At 41.1% G+C, this 24,702-nt stretch overlaps 1 protein-coding gene across 4 annotated transcripts; it reads left to right on the top strand.

Annotated features, from left to right (window-relative positions):
• The first annotated feature begins 3,969 nt into the window (after window positions 1–3,969).
• On the top strand, window positions 3,970–24,619 carry LOC133490076 (ras-GEF domain-containing family member 1B-B-like). 4 transcript variants are annotated; one of them, XM_061799648.1, is made up of 14 exons: window positions 3,970–5,125; window positions 5,252–6,507; window positions 14,713–15,239; window positions 15,330–15,452; window positions 16,308–16,445; window positions 16,601–16,816; window positions 17,253–17,327; window positions 20,068–20,160; window positions 20,254–20,356; window positions 21,496–21,575; window positions 21,697–21,888; window positions 22,723–22,846; window positions 23,362–23,434; window positions 23,526–24,619. In XM_061799648.1, exons 3-14 carry the CDS (start codon window positions 14,718–14,720, stop codon window positions 23,557–23,559), a joined length of 1,773 nt encoding a protein of 590 aa, XP_061655632.1. In that variant the 5' UTR covers window positions 3,970–5,125; window positions 5,252–6,507; window positions 14,713–14,717; the 3' UTR covers window positions 23,560–24,619. The 4 variants fall into 4 exon arrangements, with proteins under 4 accessions (XP_061655632.1, XP_061655634.1, XP_061655633.1 ...); XM_061799650.1 differs by having other exon boundaries at window positions 6,386–6,507; XM_061799649.1 differs by having other exon boundaries at window positions 3,970–6,507.
• The last annotated feature ends 83 nt before the right edge of the window (window positions 24,620–24,702 follow it).

Raw genomic sequence — 24,702 nt, forward strand, 5'->3', positions numbered from 1 at the left:
AGTTGACCTTGTCCACTTTCTATTCAGTCTATGTTCAGCTCCATTTCAAGGCATGCCTTCTATAACTGGAAAACAATTAATATGAAATGGAAAGACAATTCACAAGCGATCCACTTGTAGCGTCAAAAGTCATTTGCACATGTCTAAATGTGCATTGCTGCACAGATATACAGTACCAGATTTTCACTTAGACCAGGCCAATAATGAATGTGGTGGCCTTTGTTCAAAACTCGTAATTTTTGTCCAGGATATAGAATGTTTTTGTGCAGTTAGGAAAAGAGGAACTCTAAGGTTTTCTTTCCAAAGAGGATGTAAGGTACGGTGTGTTTTGAATGTTTGCCAATGTAGGTCATGCATGTGAAAGTTTGTATGTGTGTGTGCCAACCGCCTTCCATCCTCAGAGGATATCTGCGTGTGTGACATGGAAGTTAAGGGCACATGCAGGAAACGGGCCCTCTGTCCCTCCCTGTCATCCATCAATAGCAAACATGAGTGTAGTCCCACACAACGAGGTGGAGAGGTATAAACTGGAGGAGGAAGAAGAGGGTGATCCATCATTATCCAGAGAGCAGGAACAAGCGATTTGTTCTGGAAATGAACATTCTTAACAGTTTGTTCCAAGCCTAAGTGCGTCAAGTCAAACCTGACCCTGCTTTTGAAAAACTCCAGAATTCAGACTCTCCTATGTCAGTATGGTGACAAAATGAACTATTCAGTGAACTTGAATTGAAGTAATATATAGTGGGAGAGCGGATGAATGGCATTAGTCAACATTGACTCTGTGCCTGTTGTTTGATTCCTATTTGGAACGGACATCCAGGGAAAATGAAAAGAATGTTTCTGAACTGAGTTTTCAGCTGAAGTTTGTTTGCAGTGTGACTGCATTTTCCCGCTTTTATATTATATATTGTTTGCCTTGATGTTCTTTCCCATTTGTTTTCATCATAACCATGACAACCACACCCTGATATTTCACCTACTGTAAGTATACTGTGATGAGTTGTTGCAGAGATGGCCATTTATAGGCCTACATACTCTGCATGATATTATAAAAACAAGTTTTGACATCTGGCCTTAACACCCAGGGTTGAGTTCAGGTTTCTGCGCAAATTCTTCAAAACCGAACTCTACCAATCGTTCCATTATGGGCCTTGCTTTCTACACTGGGGCACAGGCATGCTGGAACAGAAAATGGCCTTCTACAAACTGTTCGAACCAAGTTGGAATCGCAGAATTGTCTAACATGTTTTGGAATTAAAATTCAGGAGAATGGTAAAGGATTTAGCCTAATCCCAGATTGATAAAGTTATTGATTCAGAGGTGTGTTCATATGAATTTATACTGTACTATATGTTGTCCTGGAGGTCTGTTTTAGCAGTGAGAATTGTCACCATATGCAAGTACAAAACAGGAAACAAAATAATTGGTGATGCTTAAGGGACACATCTTAAGCAGTGTTCCAGTTTGACAAAATACTTTTGAATGTTTATGCTGTTTGACGGTGGTCGAGAGCCAGAGACGCTCCAGCCTTAAGCCAGGTACACATATTCTGGTTTTTAACATCATAGCCAAATTTTCAGAGACACTGCACACGAGGAAAAATTGGCAAGTGTGTGCTTATTGCTCTGATAGTGTGTGGTAATCTCGAGATAACCAACACAAAACACCATACACACAAAGATATTTCCACTGAGTCTCCTGACCTGAATCAGAAGTCTGATGTAGTACCAATGATCACCTGTGAGAGGCAGCATGGTGCCAGGGGGCAGCCAGACCTCTAGAAGAAGAAATACAGTAGATGAAGTTAGGCTAATTGTTAGCTTATCTGGCAACTACATTGCAATTGCTGTTCCTTGTCATTTTTATTGTTGTGACTGACTTGGGAGACATGTTATTAGACACGTTATTATAAAACTCAGCAGTTACTACTCTGATACTGAAATGCGGCAGCAGCGCTAGCTTCTGGTCACTTCCTATTTGGCTAATGTTCTGTTTGACGTCACAATCACTCGTCCGTGGCTTGGCTGAACTCAGTGTTCACCAGATATAAAGGTTTCTCATGTAAATACTGAACAGGTTTAACATTTGTGATTGTCCGTAGCGACCATTTTCTATGCAGATCGAGGAGAGCAAATTGCAACCCCCCCCCCCCTGCCAAACGCCCACCACCTCCACCATCACCATCACCACCACAGGATAATCGCTTAGTATAATCTTATCGAGACACCCGACAATTGGGCCTATTGTCAATTGGACAATTTGAGGAAACATTTTAAAATTCTGCTTTATTATTAGTATGTGTGTACCCTGCTTTAGAAATGAATTGTCACCAAACAAATCTGTATTTCCTGCTTTTATTTATTAAACACCCCTCAAAAAGTAAGGGAAAGACTATCGTTGTTGCACTGATAGTCATTTTTCCATGAATCGTCTTCACTGGGTGAAGGTGATCCACTTTGCAGTCTTGAAGTTGCTATAGAAACTCACTTTGTAGGCCAGAGGGTCACACAGAGAGATGGGTCAGTTCCAATAAAGAACAGAACAGGCGGACAAATCAGTGAATGGTGCCCACTGTGCATGTGTTTGAGGCTATTTCTGTGGAAGAGAGGAGTGATGAGTGCGCACGTATGATTCATGTTTCTGTAAAATCTATCTTTAAACCACTTTTCTGCAGACCAAAACACGTCATGATAATGCAGAAATACTAAAAGCTTGCGACACATCCACGGAAATTGTTTTGAATTGATAAACCTAATAGTTTCCATGTGGACGTGTGCAATAAAATCCATTAGTCCAAGAAAAGCAGCTTCTGCCTACATAATTGGCGGCTTCATATATTTACGACCTCCCTGCTACTTTTGTGCTCCAAAGTGGAAAACACAGATGACTGGCCATGTATTGTCTCAATGCAAAAGGGTCAGGGGGCTTCCAGTAGCTGAGACGGGGCTCTTACTGGAAGCCAGTGAATCACCCGTCTTCCTCTCCCCCTTCCTGCGCCACCTAAACAACCCCCACTCAACCCCTCTGATCGGGACTATCCCCTCACTTGTCACCCGCTGCAGGTCGACCATGAAAATACACACGAAAGTGCCGCTATAGTGAACAGATTCCACGGTAAATCCGCACTCTACTTCTGACCCCCCTTCCCCGAAATTGTGAGGGTACCTGCCGCTCCCATCAACCCCCTTCCCACTTCGTAATGATCTCACCCAGCTGTCATTGTGATCCCACACGACGGCACAGGGGTGGCAGGCAGCTGACATCATTTGTTTTGTCAATGATTACCAGAAATGCAAAACAGTGCAAAACATAAACATTTTAACCAAAAAGCTCTCTTTTGGATTTGAGTGAAATTGATGCAAATCTGGGATTTTTTTTAATGGTCACTTTGCAAATAAAATAATCAAACAAACAAACAAAAAAACAAAACAAAACTGTCTTTTAATCACAGTGCTGTACGCAGCACTGTGATTAAGTGGTTAGAATGTCTGCCCCACAGTTCCAAGGTTCAACGATCGTATCTCAGCTACGGCCTTCATGTGTGGAGTTTGCCTGTTCTCCCTGTGTTTACGTGGTATGCTGTATCAAAGTAATGTGAAATAATTATGAAACTCAGCAAATGTTCTTTTAAATATCGTGAAACGAAATTTTAATCTTATTTATGCAAATATTGTTAGCCTAATAGCATACTGTAATTGGCCAAGTCATTTTTAACTTATTGTCACAACATCAACATCGATAAAAAAACACCAAAGTACTAATTGTGTTTTTTCTTTAAGTCCATGTAGATTCTCAGTCATCCAGGTCATGGTAATTCGCAAATCTTAAATCGAGGCGACTTTACTCCTCTTTGTTGAATTTGAGGTGTTTTTTTTGTTTTGTTTTCCGAAAGTATGCTATTAGGCTGAAGATGTCCTTGATTTCACACACCACTCTTACAGGAACCTCTCCCTAGAGAGAACATCATCTCCCACAGTCAACAAGTCAAAACCCTCAAGGTGAAAACTGAACCGGAAGAGGGGTGTATTTTAAATGCAATGAGTTCCCAATCCACACACAGTGAAAGCGGGTAGAAAAGAAGCCAGTGGAGTGAGTGGTGTAGGTGTTAGTTCATTGTAATGAGAATCCCCCCTGCAGCCCGGTTGAGTCAGAGATCATCTATTATTGCCTGAAGAACCATGTGTCACAATGGAAGAGGCGTCAGCGATCAAAAACATGAATGCATCCCACAACTGCAGGGCTCGGCCATAATACCTAGAACTGTCTGTTTATGTAAGTTGATGTTTATGCAATGGAAAGGACAGGACTGGGCTGAGTTGGGTGGCAGGACGACCGTAGACCTACCTTGTTTAATGATCCCAATTTAGGCAACATTAGAAATCTGGCGGCAAGATGTTATGAATATTTAGTTTTAGATGTGTTTTATACTATTCAGTGTAATCGAAACAGAACAACACTCCTGCTAAGCCCGTTTTACCTGCTGGCGGACGAGCTCTGTGCGAGTCAGCCATAATTACTGAACATATTCCTGTTGTTGGAATATGTGAAAACCAATGTCCTGTTGGCATTCCAATACGGAGTATTATTGGATTGACTGTACTTTGGCTATCAGTTTGCATGGCAACAAAATCCTATTTAAGCCCCACTGGATATTTGTAAAAGCCAGTATAACAGTGTTTCTACCATTGCATCCAGTTCGCATAAAGAAAAGTCCTGCAAATTTCATTTTTACCATCACTGTCTGTTGTGTAAACTCAAGTAAACTACTGAGCTTGGACACTTGTGTTTGTTGGTGTATTTTCTAGACTTAATTTCTGCATTTCTATCCATCAGCAGTGTGACAACAATGGACAACATTTACAGTAAATAAAGTATTCTGGGGCAACACGATGGCGGAGAAGAGGTAGCATGTCAGCCTCACAGTTGAGAGGATTCAAATCTCGGTCTGTCTCTCATCTTCTCCGTTCTGGCCTCCCTCTGTGGAATTTGCCTGTTCTCGAGATTTACGACTAGAGAGAGGCTTCGTGGACTGCCTCTCGTCATCTCGCTGGGAAGTGTATACGTAACAGCAGCTGGATCAAGCCGACGAGAGAATGTGTAACAGTGGGCTGAATCTCACCAGCAAGTATGTGCATTCCGGATTGGCGGGCTGGCTCTTGTGATCTTACCGACAAGTGTGTGTGTAACAATGGGCTGGATCTTGACGGCGAGTGTGCACATTCTGACGGGCGTTTGCCTGTCTCCTTTCCAGCATCGCTTGGAAGGCTGGCGAGTCCGCGCTTAGACCGCCGTCTAGCTTCTGCTTCCAACCGCGGATCCCGGAGTGTGGAGAAAAAGACAATAAAATGCATTTTAACACATTGTTACTCGTGGAGGCAACAGTTCATACACTACACTGTATGTATGTGGTGCACGGACACATTACCAAACAAAACAGATGATGAAGGTTGCTTGAAAGTGGCTCTGGATCCTCGCGAGTGGAGAACCTAGGTCTGGGGGGCAGTTATTATGTAAATTAACCTTAGGTAACAGTGGAGCGGAAGTGGAGGATGGCTAATTCATTGACACATTTTGGAAATAAGCATATACTGTAACAAAAGATTTACGTGGTTGTTTAATTACAATTTTAATGTATTGGCAGCCATTCCTGAGATCCAATTGTTTGTATGCTTGGAATTAAAAAGTCATTTTTTTCATTATACAGTATGGTGGCGCCTTGAGTTATGAGTGCCCTAACTTACTAGTTTTTTTAGGTATGAGCCGCCAATGTTTTGCTTTGTGTTTCAAGGCAGATTTTGAGTTATGGGCAAGCTTCAGATAGGCTGCCACATGAGTAAAGAAAACAAAAACAAAAGCAACCGTCGCAGATGCTCTTTCAGCTGTTCATTGAACAGAACACGCAAGTACAAAAACAATCACACGAAGCATGCAGCAAACACTACCTCGGGCAGCCGTGGCCCAATGGTTACGATCGTTGCCTGCCACCGTGGGGGACCTGGGTTCAAAACCCTGACTGGACCATCTGCCAACATCCCCTGGACTCACGGCTGCGGTGTCCTTGAGCAAGACACTGATACCCTGAAATGCTCCCTGGGTGCTTCAGCTGCCCCCTGCTCCAGTGTGTTCCACTAATGTGTATGTGTTCACTGTGATGGGTTAAATGCAGAGAACAAATTTCATGTGCATGTTCATGACAATAAAAGATTCTTCTTCTTCTCCCACTGATCCGTGTAGTAGTCAGAGCACCTTGCTGTCACCTACTAGGCCAATCCCCTTAAGGGCACATCACACAAATACGAGTGCGTGTGTGTGACTTTTGCCTTAATCACACTTTATAAAACCAGTTTATTTCTTTAAATTCTCTTTTTATTGGTTTTAAACACAGAAGACAAGACAGAAATATCACATAACCAAGCGATGACGTTGCCGAAGGAACTGGAGGTGGGAGTGTTGTAGAAAGGCGATGCCGTGAAATAAAGAACCCAATTATCCAACATACGACATCAGGTAGGACAAGTTTGTTTTTATTTACGGTCGCTTCCTTGTTCTTGTTTCACGTCACAATTCATGACGTGACTCAGGATTAGTCGAACTGTCCCCAAACACCAATTTTTTTTTTTATCAATTTATTTTAGCTCCAACCTGTTTTAGATCCTAATATTGGGACAAATTCACCCTAAAGACACATCAGAGTAAAGGATAAGTTTATAGGATAACATTATAAGACATAAAATAGACTGCCATTTCTTTTTCTTGGCCTAGAATTGGGCAAAATCGGGACAGGCCGGTTATCATTGTGTTTACTGGGCCTCATAATTATGACTCCCCCGCCCCTTAACCTCGCCTATGATTGGGCTTCCAAAGTATGTCCTGTTTATGAAAAACTGAAAATCTGTGAGTTATCCTTGTGATTCTCATACTATTGTGGTAAGACTGCACTAGGTACTACTTAAACATTCTACTTAAACTAAATGTCTTCAGAGTACAACATTTTCTCCAACATTTGATTTGAACACGCTTTTACCTAAAACAACCACACACAAACGCTCATTGCATCCGGAAACCTTGCACCTTTCATTTTCCCAGGCAGCCCTCCCAACAAAAACATTGCTGTGGGTAAAGAAAATGGACTTGGCGGCCAGCAAGCCAATCAGCACTTAGCTAGATTTCGATTTTCCCTACATTCCGCAGCGATTGGTCCACTCGCCGCCTCGGCAGCCCGCCTTCTTAACAATGATTGGTCAGGTTTCGCGGCTCTGTGGGAGTCATTTGAATAGACCTGGTAGCGAGAAACATTACGAGTGGCCACTGCTTGAAGGCGACTCAAATAACAGCAGAGAAGACGAGGCACACAATGGAGCTCAGAGCAGCGTGGATAACCTACTGAAAGACTTATCAGTACAGAACGGGCCGTGCAGCTTTATCCGCGTGTGATAAGAGTGTCTGAAAAAAAAAGTACGAACGCTTTGGCTAGTTTTGCCCTCTAACTGCTCTTTGTTTTTCGGACGTTGAGCTGCATCGCATCACAAGGTAGGCAAGTGTTAAGCGTGCTTCGATAATGACACGAGCACATTAAGTTTGCGTTTTAAATTCCAAAATACATTTTAATGTGTGCTGCTAAGAATACTTAATGACTGTTTACAGTCCTCGTTAGGTTCTTTAAAGTCTTACTTTCATTCAAGCGCCCAGACTGTGAAGTGAATACAACTCAACTTCGTTATGTAATTTTAACTCCAAATGATCAACCTTTGTTACAAGGCACATGCTGTTTTATACACTTGGCCAATGTGTTATTTGTTTACCACGCCGAAGAGGCTATAATTAGGCTTGTAGTCCTACACAAACAAACATTGCTCTTGCAGCACCTGTGATGGGACTGTGGTTGCACAGCATGCCCCCCACCCCCCCCACACGCAGCTCTGACTTTACTGTGTTCTGACTCACGAGCCCATAATGTGGACCAGGCATGGTGCCCGTGTATGTGAGCGAGAGAGAGAATAACAGATTGTGTGTGCCTGCAGGGAAAAGAAATGGGGAGAATAAAAAGTGTGTGTACTCCAGGCCAAGTTGCAGTCCTAAAAAAATAAAAAAATAAAATGCTTAAAAGGCTTTACCTCTCTCGTTCTTAGTCCTTTTTAAAAAAAAATTTTGTATTGTTTTTTTATTTTATTTTACTTTTCATCTTAGCCTACCTGACAGATGCCACGTAAGCCCCTAAAATTACACCCCAACACTTAATAATTTACATAAAGGTAGCCAGAAAGCATCCCTCGGTGCTCCACCTGGTCTAAAAATAATCTTGTCTCACCTTTTAAAGTGACACATCCTCACTCGCTTTTGAGTCTGTAGTTGGGGCTGTCATTCTTTTCATGGGAGTGAGAGGGGAAAAGCCAATGTGGAAAGCTTAGGTTTATTATATCCTCGTAGGAGAGGAGATAATGTGTTTTTATCCCCTCCGCCTCGAGGTTAATACTGTACTAGCCTACTAGATCATTCAGGGGTGTGTGAGTATGGATAGAGCACGCACGTATGTGTGAATTATGTGTGTGTGTGTGTGGGGCATCTGCAGTTTTCAGTTCCACTTTTGTGTTGTCCGTTCAGGTGATGACGACATTGGAACTCTGGTGCCGTTGGTACGGAAGTGAGAGGCCCCCCCCATCCCCCTAAATAAATAAATAAGATTGGGGGTGTATAGAGACTGAGGCAGGTTCTCGTGCTTGAAAAGACAAGAAGAAAGAGAAATATGGTATTAGAAATGAGGCTTGTGATCTACTGCAGAAACTTGTCTCAGCATCAGTTAAACCACCCAAACACAAAAAAGTAAGTTAATACCCCACCTTAGCCCCATGCCAGCTGTCGTTGGATTGGTGATATGGATGGTAAGGGTGGGAATCGTAGAGTAACTCCTGTTACCATATTGTTGTGATAGTTGGCCAGTGACAATATGGTAGTGATCATTCAATAATCAGTGTATTGGGAAATTATCCGTATATGTCACTAAAGAAAGGAATACCCGTATAAAGTCTTCTTACACATTATGCATTCGTAGTAATTGATGAAATAAGCAAATCAAATACAGATACAGTGGTACCTCGACTTACAAGTGACCCAATTTATGTGTTTTTTTTTTTAGATACAAGCCGTCGCTTGGCCAAATGTTTGCTTTGACTTGCAAACACAAGTTTGAGATATGAGCACTAGATGGTTTGGCAGATAGTGAACAGTTCTTCAAAATAGAGGGCCAGCACTTGTTTCAAGCTGTTTATTGCCACTCCCAGTTTAAGTTTAAGTTTAAGTAAAGAGAGTTTTAGTTTAAGTTTAAGTAAAGAGAACTCCACATTGTTTATTTAAGACAACCACATAACTTTTATTTAGGAAAGTCCACCAGCTTAATGCCAGCAGTTGGTTTATTAAGACAAAGTAACCCAACTGGCTCCATTCTTTACAGTGGAGTGACTCTTTAGTCTTTTTTTTTTTTTTTTGAAACAAAACCAATCGAATGTTTTTCATCGGACAAAAACGTCATTCAAAATCTTGTCATTAAGTGTGCAACTGCACATATTCAGATGTCTGACAGCAACGGCATCATTATCTGATGTTGGTGTATTCAGTATTAATACTGTGAAAGGTAACAGGATAATAAGATATTTTACCATGTTATTGATATATCGTACCACCCCAAATTAATTTGTTTGTTTCAATATGTTGAAATACAACTTTTAATTGCGACTAAATCCACCATCTCCGACTCATGTCCACATGTACTTGGAATAAAAATAAAAAACACATTTTTCTAATGCATTAACTCATAACCAAGGTTAAGCATTTGAAAGTGGTTAGCCGAGAAAAAGGGGACAACTGAGGTGTTTTTAATGTTACATTATTCAGCTATGCGAGAGGTGCAAAATATTACGACCATGTCTTAGAATGTTGCAGTGCAGTTAAAAAAAAAACAACAACCCTGCAGTGCTAAGAGTAGGTGAGCCGGTTTTAAAGAGAAAGGTGGACTTTCCCCCTCATTCCTTAGTTTTTTTTTGGCAGGCAAGGTTGATACAAACAAGTGATTTGTGCTGGTCTCCACAGTCTGTTTTTAAAAGGTTTGCCGCTTTGAGGAAACCACGAGTGTGCAATGTACTTGGACTTTAACCTCGTTTGTTGTTACTAATAGAGCTGACCATAACATGTTTTGCCTTGAGAAAAACAAGCCTCTCCTTTACGTGACTGTTATACCTTATTATAGCCAAAGTACATGAGGTTAAGTGTAGAACAAAGGGAACGTAAAACATTCTATCTTGTCCTTCATATTGGGATCATCCACATTCACAACAAAGTTTGTACTTTAAGGGACACTCTGCAATAATGCTGCTCTGTGGGATTGACTTAATTGGGTGGACCCTTCAAATGGTTAAACAACAGATAGTTTGCATATTTGAGTGCCACCAAGTCACCAAACAGAATATTTAAAAGAAATCCTCTCCTATATGTCTTTTTTGTGTGTAATCCTGTTAACTAATATGGAAAAAAACTAATGAAAACCTCGGAGGTTATTTAATGGCTAATACTTGTCCAAAGTCCATCCATCTTATGGAACAGCAGACTGTTACTGGGTCATGGAGATGTTCGAAGGGCTCAACTGGCTTTCATTGAGGGCAATTTACAGTTGAACGCCTGAGCCAGCTGCTCATACTTAACATCATAATTGTAGCTGACCTTCTCCCCTAAGAGCGTGTACTTGTCATATCTACTCAGATCTGTAAATGATTTTCGATAGCCACATATTTCATCATCACCAACACAAATGCTCATTTGTTTATGGCCCTTTTGCAAATACAAGTGTGGCTTTACAGTCTGCAAGGTCAGTGCAGATGATATTTATGCGAGGATAATAATCTATACTACTTGTGAGTGATGTGGAACTGATGATGGAGCCTACAAATGGCACAGCGGCGTCACACAGCCTGATGGTGGCGAGTATGTGAAAGCTGCTGTGTGTGTGATCTGCTCTGATCTCTTCCCGTGGGTCTTTGTGCGATTGTTAACACCATGACAGGACAGATAATACCGCTATTGTCGGAAGACCACCCCCCTTCATCCTCCAGACCCCCACCCTTCTACATAGTCCGCTGTACCTTTTTTCTTTTTTCTTAAATCTCACAATGTAATTTGGACAAAGTAGCATGCTGAAGGTACAGGGATTATTTTTTTGGAAACTATCTGCAGTGCACTGCAAAGTCTAAATCTGCGCTGGGCCACATTTCAGTCATTCACAGAGCATAAGGGGTATTTACACAGAACAATTAAAAACTGAAAAAAAAAAGAATTAAAAAAATGTAATTTTGGACTTTCAAAAAAAAAAAAAATCTGAAATCTTAAAACATTTGAAAAATGGGTCGAACGTTTTTAAAAACGACAGCATCACAGTTTTCGTGTAAAACACCAAACGAGTCTGTGAAAATGGAAGCCATGGTTCTGCGTGTTAGCCTATGATTGACGTAGCACTTAAGTAGCTTTGTGTTTGTGTAGTGCACTGGGGTCCTCCTTTACGTCCGCATTCCATTTCTAGGGCGGCGATGTAATGCAAATTTGTTCGGAGCGTGCCGTAGTCTATCAATAACCTAAGCTCAGCTAACGCATTGATGAAGTCATAACTGCAGTTAATATTTTTATGAACAAAACCTTTATTCCATAAATTTGAAATACAGCTGTAACTGAGCGGGCTGGTTTGGAAACTAGTTCTTGTGTGCGTTTGTAACCTTGAAACTACGTTTGTCGTCTTGGGACCATCACAAACATATTTAAGCTTTTTGGAGGTCACTGTGAATGGGGATCCTTTGTTATTGTTTTGACCAGGAAGTGGCATTTGACTGTAAATTTGGTAAATTAAGAATGAATTATGTGATTATTTTTTTCTGTAATATTAGCTTTGAATGGATGGTGGAATCTCCAAATTTTCGGAACTCCTGTGTCGTATAGAGCACAATAATGCTGCCAACCAAGAGGAGGAGTAACCTCTAGCATGGATGCAGCTCAACTCCCATATTGAATGTCATATTGTTCTTTTTAAGACCGCAAACTACTTGAGACTGACTCCGCAGCTCCTTTACTGGTGCAACTATCCAAGTGGTGCACTCCATTTTTCCAACAATCACCTAATCAATCAATCCATTAAGGTCCGTAGTCTTAATGTGCAGCTTTTCTACAACACAAAGACAAACTTTCTCGTTTTTGCTCCGCAAATGGCTTCGACACGTTGAAACCAGAACATCGTGTTGTGTTGCTGCTGCTGTTTCTTTGAAACACTTCACAGTACACACACGCTTGTTTAGATCCATTAGGAGATGACAGCCTGCAGTTCCTCCTTAACTTCACTTTTAACCTTTTGATGAACTGAGAGTGCTACTTAAATTTTGGCCTGCAGAAAAGTTATTGTCTGTAGTGTCATGAAAATAAATGATTCCAGATTAAAGGGTAAATGAACTTAAAACGTATAAATTAACATAGTCATTGACGAAGCAGAGAGGCTGTATACTTGTGGTTTTTAGTTTAGGCATTTATTGTGCTTCTATCCCCACATCAAATTACTTTTCAAAGGCTGTAGTCTTTTGGAGTTTGGAATCATAGAGAATGCTAACTTTAAATTATGCTCCCAATGTCATAATTAAGTTGTCCAACCTACAATTTAGTGTAAGATTTCAAGCTGCATTATGGAAGTACTAAATTTCACAGGGGTCAACTTTTAAGGAATTCAGCCCAAAGAGCCAAATGTTTTGGATGCCCCCCCTCTTACAAAGATGGTCAGCCCTTTGAAGAAGAAGAAAGTATATAATGTTTGATTCTCATGTGGAGTTGACCGCCTTCATGGGCCTTTCCAGATGACATATTGTAAGTTTGAGCAAGTTAAAGCCACAATAATCATTTAACTCGGTTAGGAGGACGACTGTAGCTCCCAGAGTTCAGTAGACAAACTGCCGCTGGACTGGCTGGCAGTGGCACGGCGCCAAGTGTGCGCCTATGTGTGTGTCTGAGAGTGTGTGTGTGTGCGTGATGCTGGCTGAAGCAGGCCCTCCTCTGTCGGCCGTATGATGGACAAACAAAAGCCTGCTGGATTCCTGTGGGCTTTTGTTTTCTGACACGTTGTATATGCACATCAGTGTGTGAGGTATGCATTTTGTCTGTGCGTGTGCGTGTAAGCCAGCTTGATTTACACTGGCATATGGTACTAAGACAGGATGAGGATGGCTCCAAAGTTAAAGCATGCCTGGGTGGTGATTTAGGATCAGCTTACCTTTCTCAGATCCAATTATCTTAACCATTAAGACAATAAAATCACTGCTGTCCCGAGACCATGCGTCTGCCTGTTTGTTTTCCTTTCAGGTTGAACCAAGCAAAAAAAAAAAGTGCATTTACAGCACAAAGGGGGTGTATGTAGGATAAAAACATGTTGTAAAGCAGAGTGAATTTCCACATGGGGTGTCTTCACAAAGTTCAAAGCCTTAAAGGAATGCACAGAGGAGGGCTACAATTATGTGACTTAAGCGTAATTACTTTGACACACTTCTGAGTCTCTACTTTGGGTGATCAGCTTTCCTGTTATTTGCACAACCTGCGAATGCTGCTTAAAGATTGACCACATTCCAAGCACGGTATAGTCAACAGGTTGCACAAGAGTTTGATAGAGGGATTTTGTGTGTTATGCCTTCCCAATATACGGTAGTAGTTACATATAACAGAACCTCATATTCAGCCCACTTTTTTTTAATTTTTATTATTGGTAGATACCATGAAAAAGCAAAGCCAAAGAGACAGTGAGTAGTTTTGTTTACCAAGTCTCTTCCAACAAATAAAAGCTGTTTAGATTTCTTGGCAAATCTTTTCTGATTGGAAGTATTGGAAATCAAACAAATCCTTTACAGGTTTAAACCATCTCCACTGTAAAACCTTTAACTATACAGAGAGTCCTAGGTTGATGACAGTGTTCCATTCCCATGGTGGCAGCATAACCATATCGGAATTCGCTGTAGTCTATCACTAACCTCATGCTAATGAGGTAGTAAAGCAACAGTAACTATTCATATAGAAAGCACTTCTGGAAAAACAAAACAAAAAATGAAAAATAGTAAATAATAAGTCTTGCGCCGGTTTGCAAACGAGTTTACAGTGAACCCACGCAACTCAAGGCGAATAGCGATGGAGCCCTGTGGCCAAAAGTGAAAATTCCTAATTGAAAAAAGGTTTACAATTGCCTATAGGTGCCACAAGGTGGCAGGACAGCTCTTCATAAAGCTCCTCAATTAATTTCAACCTAGTCCCTTGACACCAAAATGCCACAAAATGGCACCAAAGAAATACTTATCTAAAATACTGGGCTTTGGCCTAAGTTGGAAAACAGCAAATAGGTGAGGTTTCAGCAAATAACAGTTGATAGGTTAAAAGAAATCTGTGAATGTGAAAGTGCATATATGCAGAAGTTTACTCGCTGTATTGTGCACCATTCATAACCTTGAAACCTTTTATTTCAGGACTGTTGTAAACCAAGAACCCCCTTCACAGGCAATATTTAAAATAACATTATTAACATACCATTGTAAACAGGGGAACGACCGATAATAGTAAAACACAACAAAACAACCCAAAAAATGTGACCAAAAAAGCGATGAAAAAGAATGAAAGCTTTAGAAAATAATACTTTCTTTATTCTGGTCTCTCCCCAAGTGGCCATGCCTCCCACAACCCCATACGCCGGAAAGTTCAGCAACTGTGGCCTTTACAGTGGCAACAATAACAACTACCAGCAGCCACACAGCCCGTACCGCCACTGCGCCTCTGCAAAGACCACCAAGGAAAGTGTCTACAATGGCGCGTACTCTCTGGCAGAGAACCCATATGACATACCGCACGCTCACAGCGTGTATTGCGGTGTTCCCGTGGACTCCGTGAGCACTAAAGAACGTCATTACAGCAGCAAGAGTGCCGTTTCGGACAACCTGTACTCCAGCACGCAGCCTCACAGCCCGCGCCAGCACACCACGACCTGTCCCGCACGAGTGCACCGTCAAACCAGCACCAGCAGCGGCAGCGAACAGTCCTGTCGGAGCAGCGCCGCGGCCAAAAGTCGGCTTAACATACACGGGGTCACCGCCAGCTATGGGGAAATGTGTTACCACGACAACAGTTTGGTTTCAGCATCTCTGGAGGCACTGATTCAACACTTGGTCCCTACCGTGGACTACTACCCTGATGTAAGTCACATGGCCTCTCTTGTTTTTATAGTCAGTCTGTATATTTCAGTCCTCACTCATACTTCTCTTCTGTGTCCTTCATATGATCAGAGGTCGTACGTTTTCACCTTCCTGCTGAGCTCACGCCTCTTCCTGCACCCCTACGAGCTCATGACCAGAGTTTGTCACCTGTGTGTGGAGCAGCAGCGGTCGGGAGACACCCTGCTGGATAAGGTGGGTGGATTATTTACACACGGTCTTATATACACTATTTGACGCCGGTCTCCAAATGTTTAGGCGTTCCCACATTGTTACCATGTCAACAGATTTATGTTCCCACAGACATGCATGCACACATACAAGCACACTGGATACATAAAAATCTCACAGGCCAGTTTCCCAACCTTTATTGAGCCAAGGCACATATTTGACAAAGTCTCACAGCACAACACTAAACAAAGAGTATATACTGTATACTAAAATAATGATGATCCTCTGGTCTCGATTTTCTCCTCATAATTACCTACTTGTTAATAAATCTGAAGGGAAAGCTGATATACTTGCAGGAATACGGTGGTATGTGATAGAATCACTGCTTAAGTACATTTCAGTTGTTTTTAACTTTTCAGTACAATATATTTGTGTTTCATTTTTAAAAACTGATTGCTTTTAAACATTTATTTAGGTAGAATTTTTATTTAACCTTTATGTGCAAAACATAATACAATCATTATTTAAGTAAGGTTTTTTTCACAATATTTAAGCGCAGTGTTTATGTTCAAACTGTTCCTAATGTTACTGTGTCTTACGATTAGATAATACTTTTTAGGAACAAAACCTCGGTCTCATTTTTGATAAACACTTGGGCCTTCTGTGCTACCGTATTTTAATGTTGGTCATGATAGTGGTACTTGGAGAGAAGTATTTTTGTTAGGTGGTACTTGGTGTACAAAGTTTGACCAGCTGACTTGTTAAACAGACAAAAGTAGAACAATGTAGATAAGAAGCAATTATTGTGATTTTGCCAAACAAACCTCCATGAGCAAAGCCCTTCATGATGCCACTATTTGTCCTGTTATGTTTGCCCAGATCCGTTTCCGTGAAGTGGCGCCAAAGCTGGTGCAGCTGCTGACCGAGTGGACCGAGACCTTCCCGTACGACTTCAGGGACGAGCGGATGATGCGTTGTCTCAAGGACATGACGCATCACGTGGCCAGAGGGGACGAGGTTGGTGTCACATTTTCTCCGTAGTTGAAACACTTTAATTTGATCGAGGCCATAGATTTTTGGAAATGCATTGATTTTGATGCATTGAATTATGTTTATATTTTTATTATTATTAGTTTTTTTTTTGATTATAATTTAAATTTTGTTTGCACCAGTACTCTTGGCGGGCCATGCAGCAGATGACCCAGCGCCTAATAAAACGCCTGTCTGCCCTCGGCCAATACGAGGAAGCGGTAGCTGCGTTAAGTGCAGTAGCGACCGAGCGCCCCGTCTCCCTAAAGAGCAAAAGGGAATCGGTGCCAAGAAGCGACGTTCTGAGCGTGTGCGATGACCCCTTCGTCCTTGCTCAACAGCTGACACACATTGAACTGGTAAGCACTTCTTGGTTCGAGGTGTGTGTATTTGGGGATTTATAAGTGTTTTTAAACATTTATAGTTTTCTGTTAAGTCTATATGTAGTTATATGTTAACAGCACTTAAGTAAATCTACAATATATTTGGTTATGTGTACAAACAATTTTTTAATGCTTCATGCGAAACTTAAACAGCTTTTATTTTATTTGGCTGTCTCACTTCAGTTTCACACGTGAAAATGAGTGGAATGTTTGTTTACATTTTCTGTAAAAACAAAAAGCTTTCTGTCTGAGTTGTTTTTTGTGGCCGTTAAAACAATTTGCCAGGGCTTTGTCAGATGTGTGCACTTTTTTGGTGGTAATCCTTTCATTTAAAGTTATCAAGATTTCTATTCATCAGCATCTCTCTCCTGGTATTATTGTTGTTAATATTTTCTGTGCATTTGCTTCACAGGACAGGCTGAGTTTTATCGGACCTGAGGAGTTTATCCAGACCTTCGCCTTGAAGGACCCCCTAGAGAACCATAAGGTAGCGTATGCACTGACTGTTATCATGTATTACTGTGTGTGACAATTGGACTCAAAACAGAAAAGATTACAACCACACTTGAGTGTTTTATTTTATAGATATGAACGCTACGTACTCTCTTAAAAGGAACGACTTACTGCAATGTGGTTTGTTAGGTTTGTAATTAACAGCGTCAAATAAAGCCAACAGTTGATTTTAATGTTTTTCCTTTGCTATTTTTGTCTTTGTGTCTAATTTAGAGAGCTTTAGAAACCACATGAAGCATTTCCCTGGCTGTTGAGTGTGAATTTTTCTCAACTTTAATTTTTTATTTTTATTTGAAGTAGCTTTTGAAAGTGCATCAAACACAATGGGAAACAGCCAATCTGCGAGCGTGTGACGTGCGAGGGGCGCTATGAGTCAACTGAAGGGTGCCTTGCTATCAGCACTGTAGCGGACCAAAGCTCTGTGATTGTGTGTCGGGCCGTCGCCAGTTATATAAGACCATTTTCTGCAAGGGTTAGTATGGGAAAAAGTCTTGAGATATAGCAGCGTGTCACCACCACTGTTGTGTAAGCATGTCTGGGATTATGTCATCAAGGCCAAGTCAAGTATATTTTTACTGCACCTTTTATTTATTTATTTATTTTTTATAATGTATATACACTTGTGTTCATGATGCTCTGTGACCAGAGTCCAATCTTGGGTGTACCACGCCTGTGGCAAAAGGTCAGTTGGGATTGGCTACAGCTCAACTGCGACTGTGAAATGCATAAATTGTAGAAAATGAATGAATGTGTTTAGAATAATAGCAGTGTGTTTAAAAGGCTCTACATCCTTGTAATAACTTTCCATTCACGCAGATGTATTGGAAACACTACACATTGTTTTGCAGATCTAAACATGAAGAATATACATGTATCAGATACATATTTAGTATGTTGTCCCTTTACCAAAAGTGAATAAAAAGGAATGTGGGATTAGGCTATTGAAAAATAGCAATGTCTTCGTCTGCATTTTAGTTAAATACCAAGATTAATGTTTTGGAGTGGCAAACCCAATCCCCCTATTGCCCCATAAACTAGTGGGTTGCCATCAAAAATGCTGTTTCTCAGGTCAAACCAAGAAATGCAGAGGAAAAGTGGAATGTAGTCCAGTGGTTCAGTGGTATACAGGTGTTGAAGAAGACAGTTGACTCCATGCAACACTGAAACAGTGGTTAACAAGTAAATATTAGTTCAGTGACTCAAAGCAAAATCCTCAAGCATTTTTCAGTTGATACAGAACATTTTGTTTGTAAAGAACAATGCAGACACTGATATTTTTGGAACAGTCTTATATTCCAGTCAAAAACTTAAATAATAAAATTGGATTGGATTTTGAGCTTTGTTTTTTGTTTGTCACTATTGCTGTTCTTCTGGACATAACTACTTTTTTTTTTTTTTTTTAAATAATGGAAGCACCTTTTGCAGATTCCCCACACAAACACCCAATGTAAGCCAGGTGATGCGAAGGCAGATGTAGATGAGATGGGGAAATGAAAAAAAGAGCGGACACGTCACAGATTTTATTGTGTAGCAGGGCTTGCGTGGGAGTGAGGGCTCTCAAGATCCTGTCCAGCAGGAAGTGACAGATAGGCAGACAGCCTTTCTTTGTCATTATATAATTACCATAGACAAGATGAAAAAACGCGACACGGTGGGGCAGGGTGGACGACTGGTTAGAGCGTCTGCCTCACAGTTCTGAGGACCGGGGTTCAATCCCCGGCCCCGCCTGTGTGGAGTTTGCATGTTCTCCCCGTGCCTGCGTGGGTTTTCTCCGGGCACTCCGGTTTCCTCCCACATCCCAAAAACATGCATGGTAGGTTAATTGACAACTCTAAATTGCCCGTAGGTGTGAATGTGAGTGAGACTGGTTGTTTGTTTCTATGTGCCCTGCGATTGGCTGGCAACCAGTTCAGGGTGTACCCCGCTTCATGCCCGATGATAGCTGGGATAGGCTCCGGCACGCCCGGGACCCTAGTGAGGAGAAGCGGCTCAGAAAATGGATCAATGGATGGAAGATGCAAAAAAAATCATGACATTTAACTTAGCTAAGCCAATAATTGTAATTGCTCAGAAAACTGACAGATAAGAAAGATTTCTCAAAGGCTCAATAGATGGACGTGCACTTGTTCCTTCAAATTTTATGAACCTTGCCGGGCAAAGCAGGGAATAGTTGCATTGCATTAATAGTTGTCGTTTTGAGATTTTTTTTTTTTTGTGTACTGATCACAGGTTACAGTTTTATTTTTTGCATTTGTAACAGTAGTTGAGACCTCAAAACCGTATCGCTTTGTCCCTTTTTCCTCATAGATTTAATTAATTGAAACGATAAGTGTAATTAGAATCAACTTTATAATTGGAGCGATCAACTTTTGTATTTGATCTTTAGTATCATTAATGCATGGGGGATACCTGGTGGGATACATTTACTGCTGACTCATTTGCCTGACTTCTGTGCAGGCAGTGTGGGTTCACTTCCCACTCAGTAACAGTAGGAATGTGAGTGTGAATGGTTGCCCGTCTAGTCAAAATGTGCCCTGCATTTAACTGCCGACCAGTCCAGGCTGTAGTCTGTCTTTTGCCCGAAGTCAGCTGGTGATACTCTGCATATGCATAAGCGCTATAGAAAATTGATTGATTAGTCAATAATTTTTACACTTAACTAATCATCTCATCTTGTGTTTTGACCACGTTCTCTCTCTACTTGTGCTTTTCAGGGTTTCTTCAGAAAGCGCAAGACCAGCAATCTGGAGGCGTACGTGAACTGGTTCAACAGACTGAGTTACCTTGTGGCCACTGAAATCTGTATGGTACGTTCATTGTTCGCTTGTGAAGATTTCACAGAGGTCTATGTCAGGCACTTGGGAGTATATTTTTGGGTTGACTCTTGTGTTCTCTTCTAGCCGGTGAAGAAGAAACACAGGGCGCGCATCATCGAGTTCTTCATCGATGTGGCGCAGGAGTGTTTTAACATTGGCAACTTTAACTCCCTCATGGCCATCATCAGTGAGTAGTTAAGCCCTCATGGAATCGTCTTTATTATTCTTCCGACAAATGAGACGACTTTTGTGAGGCTCAACATGCCTGAAAACTCACACGTTTTTAGAAGTGAGTGTATTCTGGTGAAAATTTACATATGGCAAGGGTCCCCAACACAACCCTCCAAAAATCACTCGAGTAAAATATGAGCCTCCGACAGTTTCTAATGTTGTGGACATGTCTGTCATAACAAGACGCATGAAAAGGTTTCAATGACCCAGGCCTGAAAATTTAACAGGAACTTGACCATTTTTGTTTGAAGCACACATTTTGGGTGAATTCTAGTGCTTGCAGTTCGAGGAACTCTCGGAAAGTTGCCAGAGTGAGCCCCGCTCGAAAGCAGGTATCCTAGACAGATAGGCAACGCTGAATTGCAAAGCTTTTTTTGCGTACGCCATCGAATTTTGGTCAAACAGGGCGTCAAAATCTGATGACCAATCTAGGATTCACCATGAAAAGGGGGTGCGAGGGCCCGTTCATTGCTGATGGATCACACATTTTTTTAAAATACTAATGTACTATATCTAACTGTCCAGTACTGTCATATTTTAGTTTTTTTCCCCCGATAAACAATAAGCAATTAATTTGGAGTGTATTGATTTTGCATGGTTACTGGCAGTTAACCTGAAGGCTAATGTTGCAACAGCTACGGCCATGCCGATCACGTCTACTGTGACATTGCATTCATACCCGTGCTCAATCTAATTAGTCTTTTAAACAGCATCCATGTTGAGCCCTCTGTTGTGCTGATTTCTTGTTTCCACTGAGCCAAACAAAGCAGGCACAACGCCACCTCGGGGTGGGTTTTTTAAATAGCCACCGTTGGCGTGACAGAGTTTGCAGCTATCACTTGGTTGCTATGGCGGCCTGTGCGCCAAAGGCTTATCAACAGAAGGTCTTTCCCTCTGGTCCGTCTTTGCGTGATTTATAATTTAGAGCTGTGAAATGGCAGGCTTTTGTGAAAGGAGATTTTCGTACTTTGTTTTTTTTGTTTGTTTGTTTTGTTTTTTTAAATATACAATTGGACATGGTTGTGTAGCCCTGTTACCCTAAAGAAAAACAGAAATGGACTCTCTACTAAATCAGCTCTTTTTGTGGCATTTCAGCTGGGATGAACATGAGTCCCGTTGCCAGACTGAAAAAGACTTGGAGTAAAGTCAACACTGACAAGTTTGAAATTCTCGAGGTGAGAAAACCCACACACACTCACTAAATGTCATCCCGGGCCATCCCACTGTGCACTTACATTAAAACGCTTGTGCTCGTTTGTCAAATGTCTCATATCTCGTGCGTCTGTCCTAATTCAGCACCAGATGGACCCATCCAGCAACTTCAGCAACTATCGCACTGCGCTCCGCGGCGCCACCCAGAGATCCGAGACTGCACACAGCGTCCAGGAGAAGATTGTGATTCCTTTCTTCAGCCTGCTCATTAAAGACATTTACTTCCTGAATGAAGGCTGTGCCAGCAGGCTGCCCAACGGACACATCAACTTTGAGGTTGGTTCACAACTCAAGACTGCTATGCTTGTTTGACACACTGAGGCTCGATTTTACATTATAAGCCCAAGTGCATGATTCCTGTTTAATTCTATTTCCATATGCATTTCAAGTGCCTTCTAATATGGTGGCGTATACACTGACAGGACACAGAACTCCACAAGTGTCACCACCGAACAGTGACAAGTGTTTTACTCCCAAGTATACTGACAATACACATTTTAATATTGTACATAAGCAATAAAAAATGTTAACGTTTACAATTACATTCGGTTTAGTTGGCCCGGGCGTACTCTTCCCCTCCATTGATTTAAATGAAGCTAACTGTCACATTACTCCACTGGCCTCCGTCTGTAATTATTTTGCATATTTAATAATAGGCACACCTTTATTTATTTACATCAAATTTAATGGTCTATGCTTTCGCTGCAGTTTAGATTTACAGGTGTTGTTTTTTAATGTGAATATTTGTGTTATTTGGGTATTATTATGTATTCGTCACAGAACGGGGCATCGCATTGATGGCATAAATCTAATCTGTGGCAGATATCTGATATTTATCAGATTTGTATCCACATTTGGAAGAAGCCAGATTCCGATCTGAAGATGTCAGTCCTTGTTTTTTCTATTTTCACTTCTGTGACAGATACCCACGTTGTTCCACTTGAGAGCCAAAAATTGCAATTGTGTCAATAGCCTGAGAGTAAATAATGGCAATGCAATAGCAGGCTTCCCTAAAGTCACATGCAGTACACAGTAATGTAATAACGCCCCCTTGTGGCTAATTAAAGTCCTCTTCTCAAGACATTACCCTCACAGTAAATCTGTTTCCAGAAACTTTGGGAGCTGGCGAAGCAGGTGAGCGAGTTCCTGGTGTGGCGTCAGGTGATCTGCCCGTTCGACAGAGATCGCAGAATCCTCCAATATCTTGTCACCACGCCGGTCTTTGCCGAAGACGGTCAGTCCACCTGTTAAACTTCTTGTTTTGTGCGTCTTTATACACTTGACCGACAAGTACAGTGGTACCCAGAATTTAATTTGTTCCATTATTCACTTTATCAAATCGAGTTTATGATTAAGATTTCTAGCCGAGCACCTCATTGGTTAACAAAGAGATGTTACTCAATACTGTCTCTACAGGGGTTTCTTGGTTTGCATCCCGGTGAAAGCATGCTCAGTTACCACCGCACCTACTGTGTTTCAGTGGATTATTTCACATTTGTGGCCTGGAATTTTTTTTTTTAATACATTTTTACCATGTTTTTGACTTTACTGCTGTGTTAGCGTAGGTAACATTCCGACTTGCATCCAAAGCTTGCGTCGCCTTCATAGGAGTGGTACTTAGTTGTAAACTGAGGAGCCCTTTTTGTGTGTAAGGATTATGAGTCTGACTGAAGTTGAGTGTCTGTGTGGAGTAATTTTTTCTCTCCACGAGACAATGATCGAATGTTGTGTGCTGATTTGTTTGTTCAGAGTTACATCTTGCCTCTTACGAGAGCGAAGGGCCGGAGAACAACATGGAGAAGGACAGTCGTCGATCTCTCCGGTGAGTCCACGTGGATAGAAACTATTACACACAACACTCAAAACTCCACCCTTTGACCTTCATATTAAAGTTCTACTTCCCCCCCCCGTAGATCCTCCCTGTTGCATCGAGAGAATCGATCATGAGGACAATTTTGTCCACTCTGCAGGGTGTAAATAAACATGTCAAATAGCATGTTAAAGCTACATGGCCATACATGCATACAGAGTGTACATTCCCTAGGCCAGACCTGGAACAGCTAATTCTGCATTTTCTCAAATCAGCAGTTTAGCATACAGACTTTAATAACTATAACCTGATCGTAGTTACAGTATATGTGACTAGAGCTCTCTGATGCTGAGGAATTTGTTCCTGCGTGTTTCCATGACCTCGTCTTTTTTTCAATTGGATCATCACTTTTGTCTGAGGCACTTTGTTGGAAAAGTTGGGCGGACCTCGCTTATTTCTATCGTTGTGGAAAGAAATGTGTCCAGCAATCACTTATGATAACACTCCAGCCACATACTGCGAAAGGAGGAAACACTCAAGGACCAAACTGTTTTTATTGCAACACAATGGAGGCCGGGAAGTGGACATTCTGCCTTTTCGTCTTGTTGAGTGCTTCAATTCTAACGGCAACAATGAAATATGGCTCGAACATGAACTCCTTTGTGGCACTTTGACTTATGTTTTGGTGAACCAGTTGTGTAATGTCATACAAGCTAAACGATGCACTTCATCTTCATCTGTTTTCTTACTGGACTTTATGCCTCTTTATTCCTACAGTATTAAGTTGTATTTTGTATCAGCACCTATATTGAATGTTTATTTCTTAATGTAGTGACCATGCTGGTTTGCCTTTTTTTTTTTTTTTAAATTTTTTTAATTATTTTTTTTTTTAAATTCACACACACCAGCTAAGCTTTGACAGAATTGTGTTGACTTTAATGGAGCACAGCTTTAACACAGATATGAAACAAGTCATCCTCAATGTCTCTTTTTGTGATAAGTGGACATCTGTAACAGTTTGTTTGTACATTAAAAAAAAAAAGCTCATTTTATGTTATAAATGTTTTATAAAGTGTTTTTCATGTGCTTTGTTCAAACTTTACTGTGTATTACGTGTTTCTTGGTACTTGTACTGAAGCCTTTGTGAAAAGACAATTATATATATTTTTTCTTCCAAATAAATAAAGTAAGACACTATGAATGCTTTGTTTTTCAAATAAACAAGTATTTTAAGTGAAACAACAACAGGTAACATTTTTGTCACACAATATAATATGACA

The sequence above is a fragment of the Phyllopteryx taeniolatus genome, chromosome 15 (genome assembly GCF_024500385.1).
Source record: "Phyllopteryx taeniolatus isolate TA_2022b chromosome 15, UOR_Ptae_1.2, whole genome shotgun sequence".
In the NCBI taxonomy this organism is placed as follows: domain Eukaryota; kingdom Metazoa; phylum Chordata; class Actinopteri; order Syngnathiformes; family Syngnathidae; genus Phyllopteryx; species Phyllopteryx taeniolatus.

What these genes read in the sequence shown, in the direction of transcription:
- LOC133490076 (XM_061799649.1), top strand. Translation starts at nt 14,718, where the DNA reads ATGCCTCCCACAACCCCATACGCCGGAAAGTTCAGCAACTGTGGCCTT. An exon ending in CCGTGGACTACTACCCTGAT is followed by an intron (nt 15,240 to 15,329) that starts GTAAGTCACATG and finishes TCATATGATCAG; the next exon opens with AGGTCGTACGTTTTCACCTT. An exon ending in TGGCCACTGAAATCTGTATG is followed by an intron (nt 20,161 to 20,253) that starts GTACGTTCATTG and finishes GTTCTCTTCTAG; the next exon opens with CCGGTGAAGAAGAAACACAG.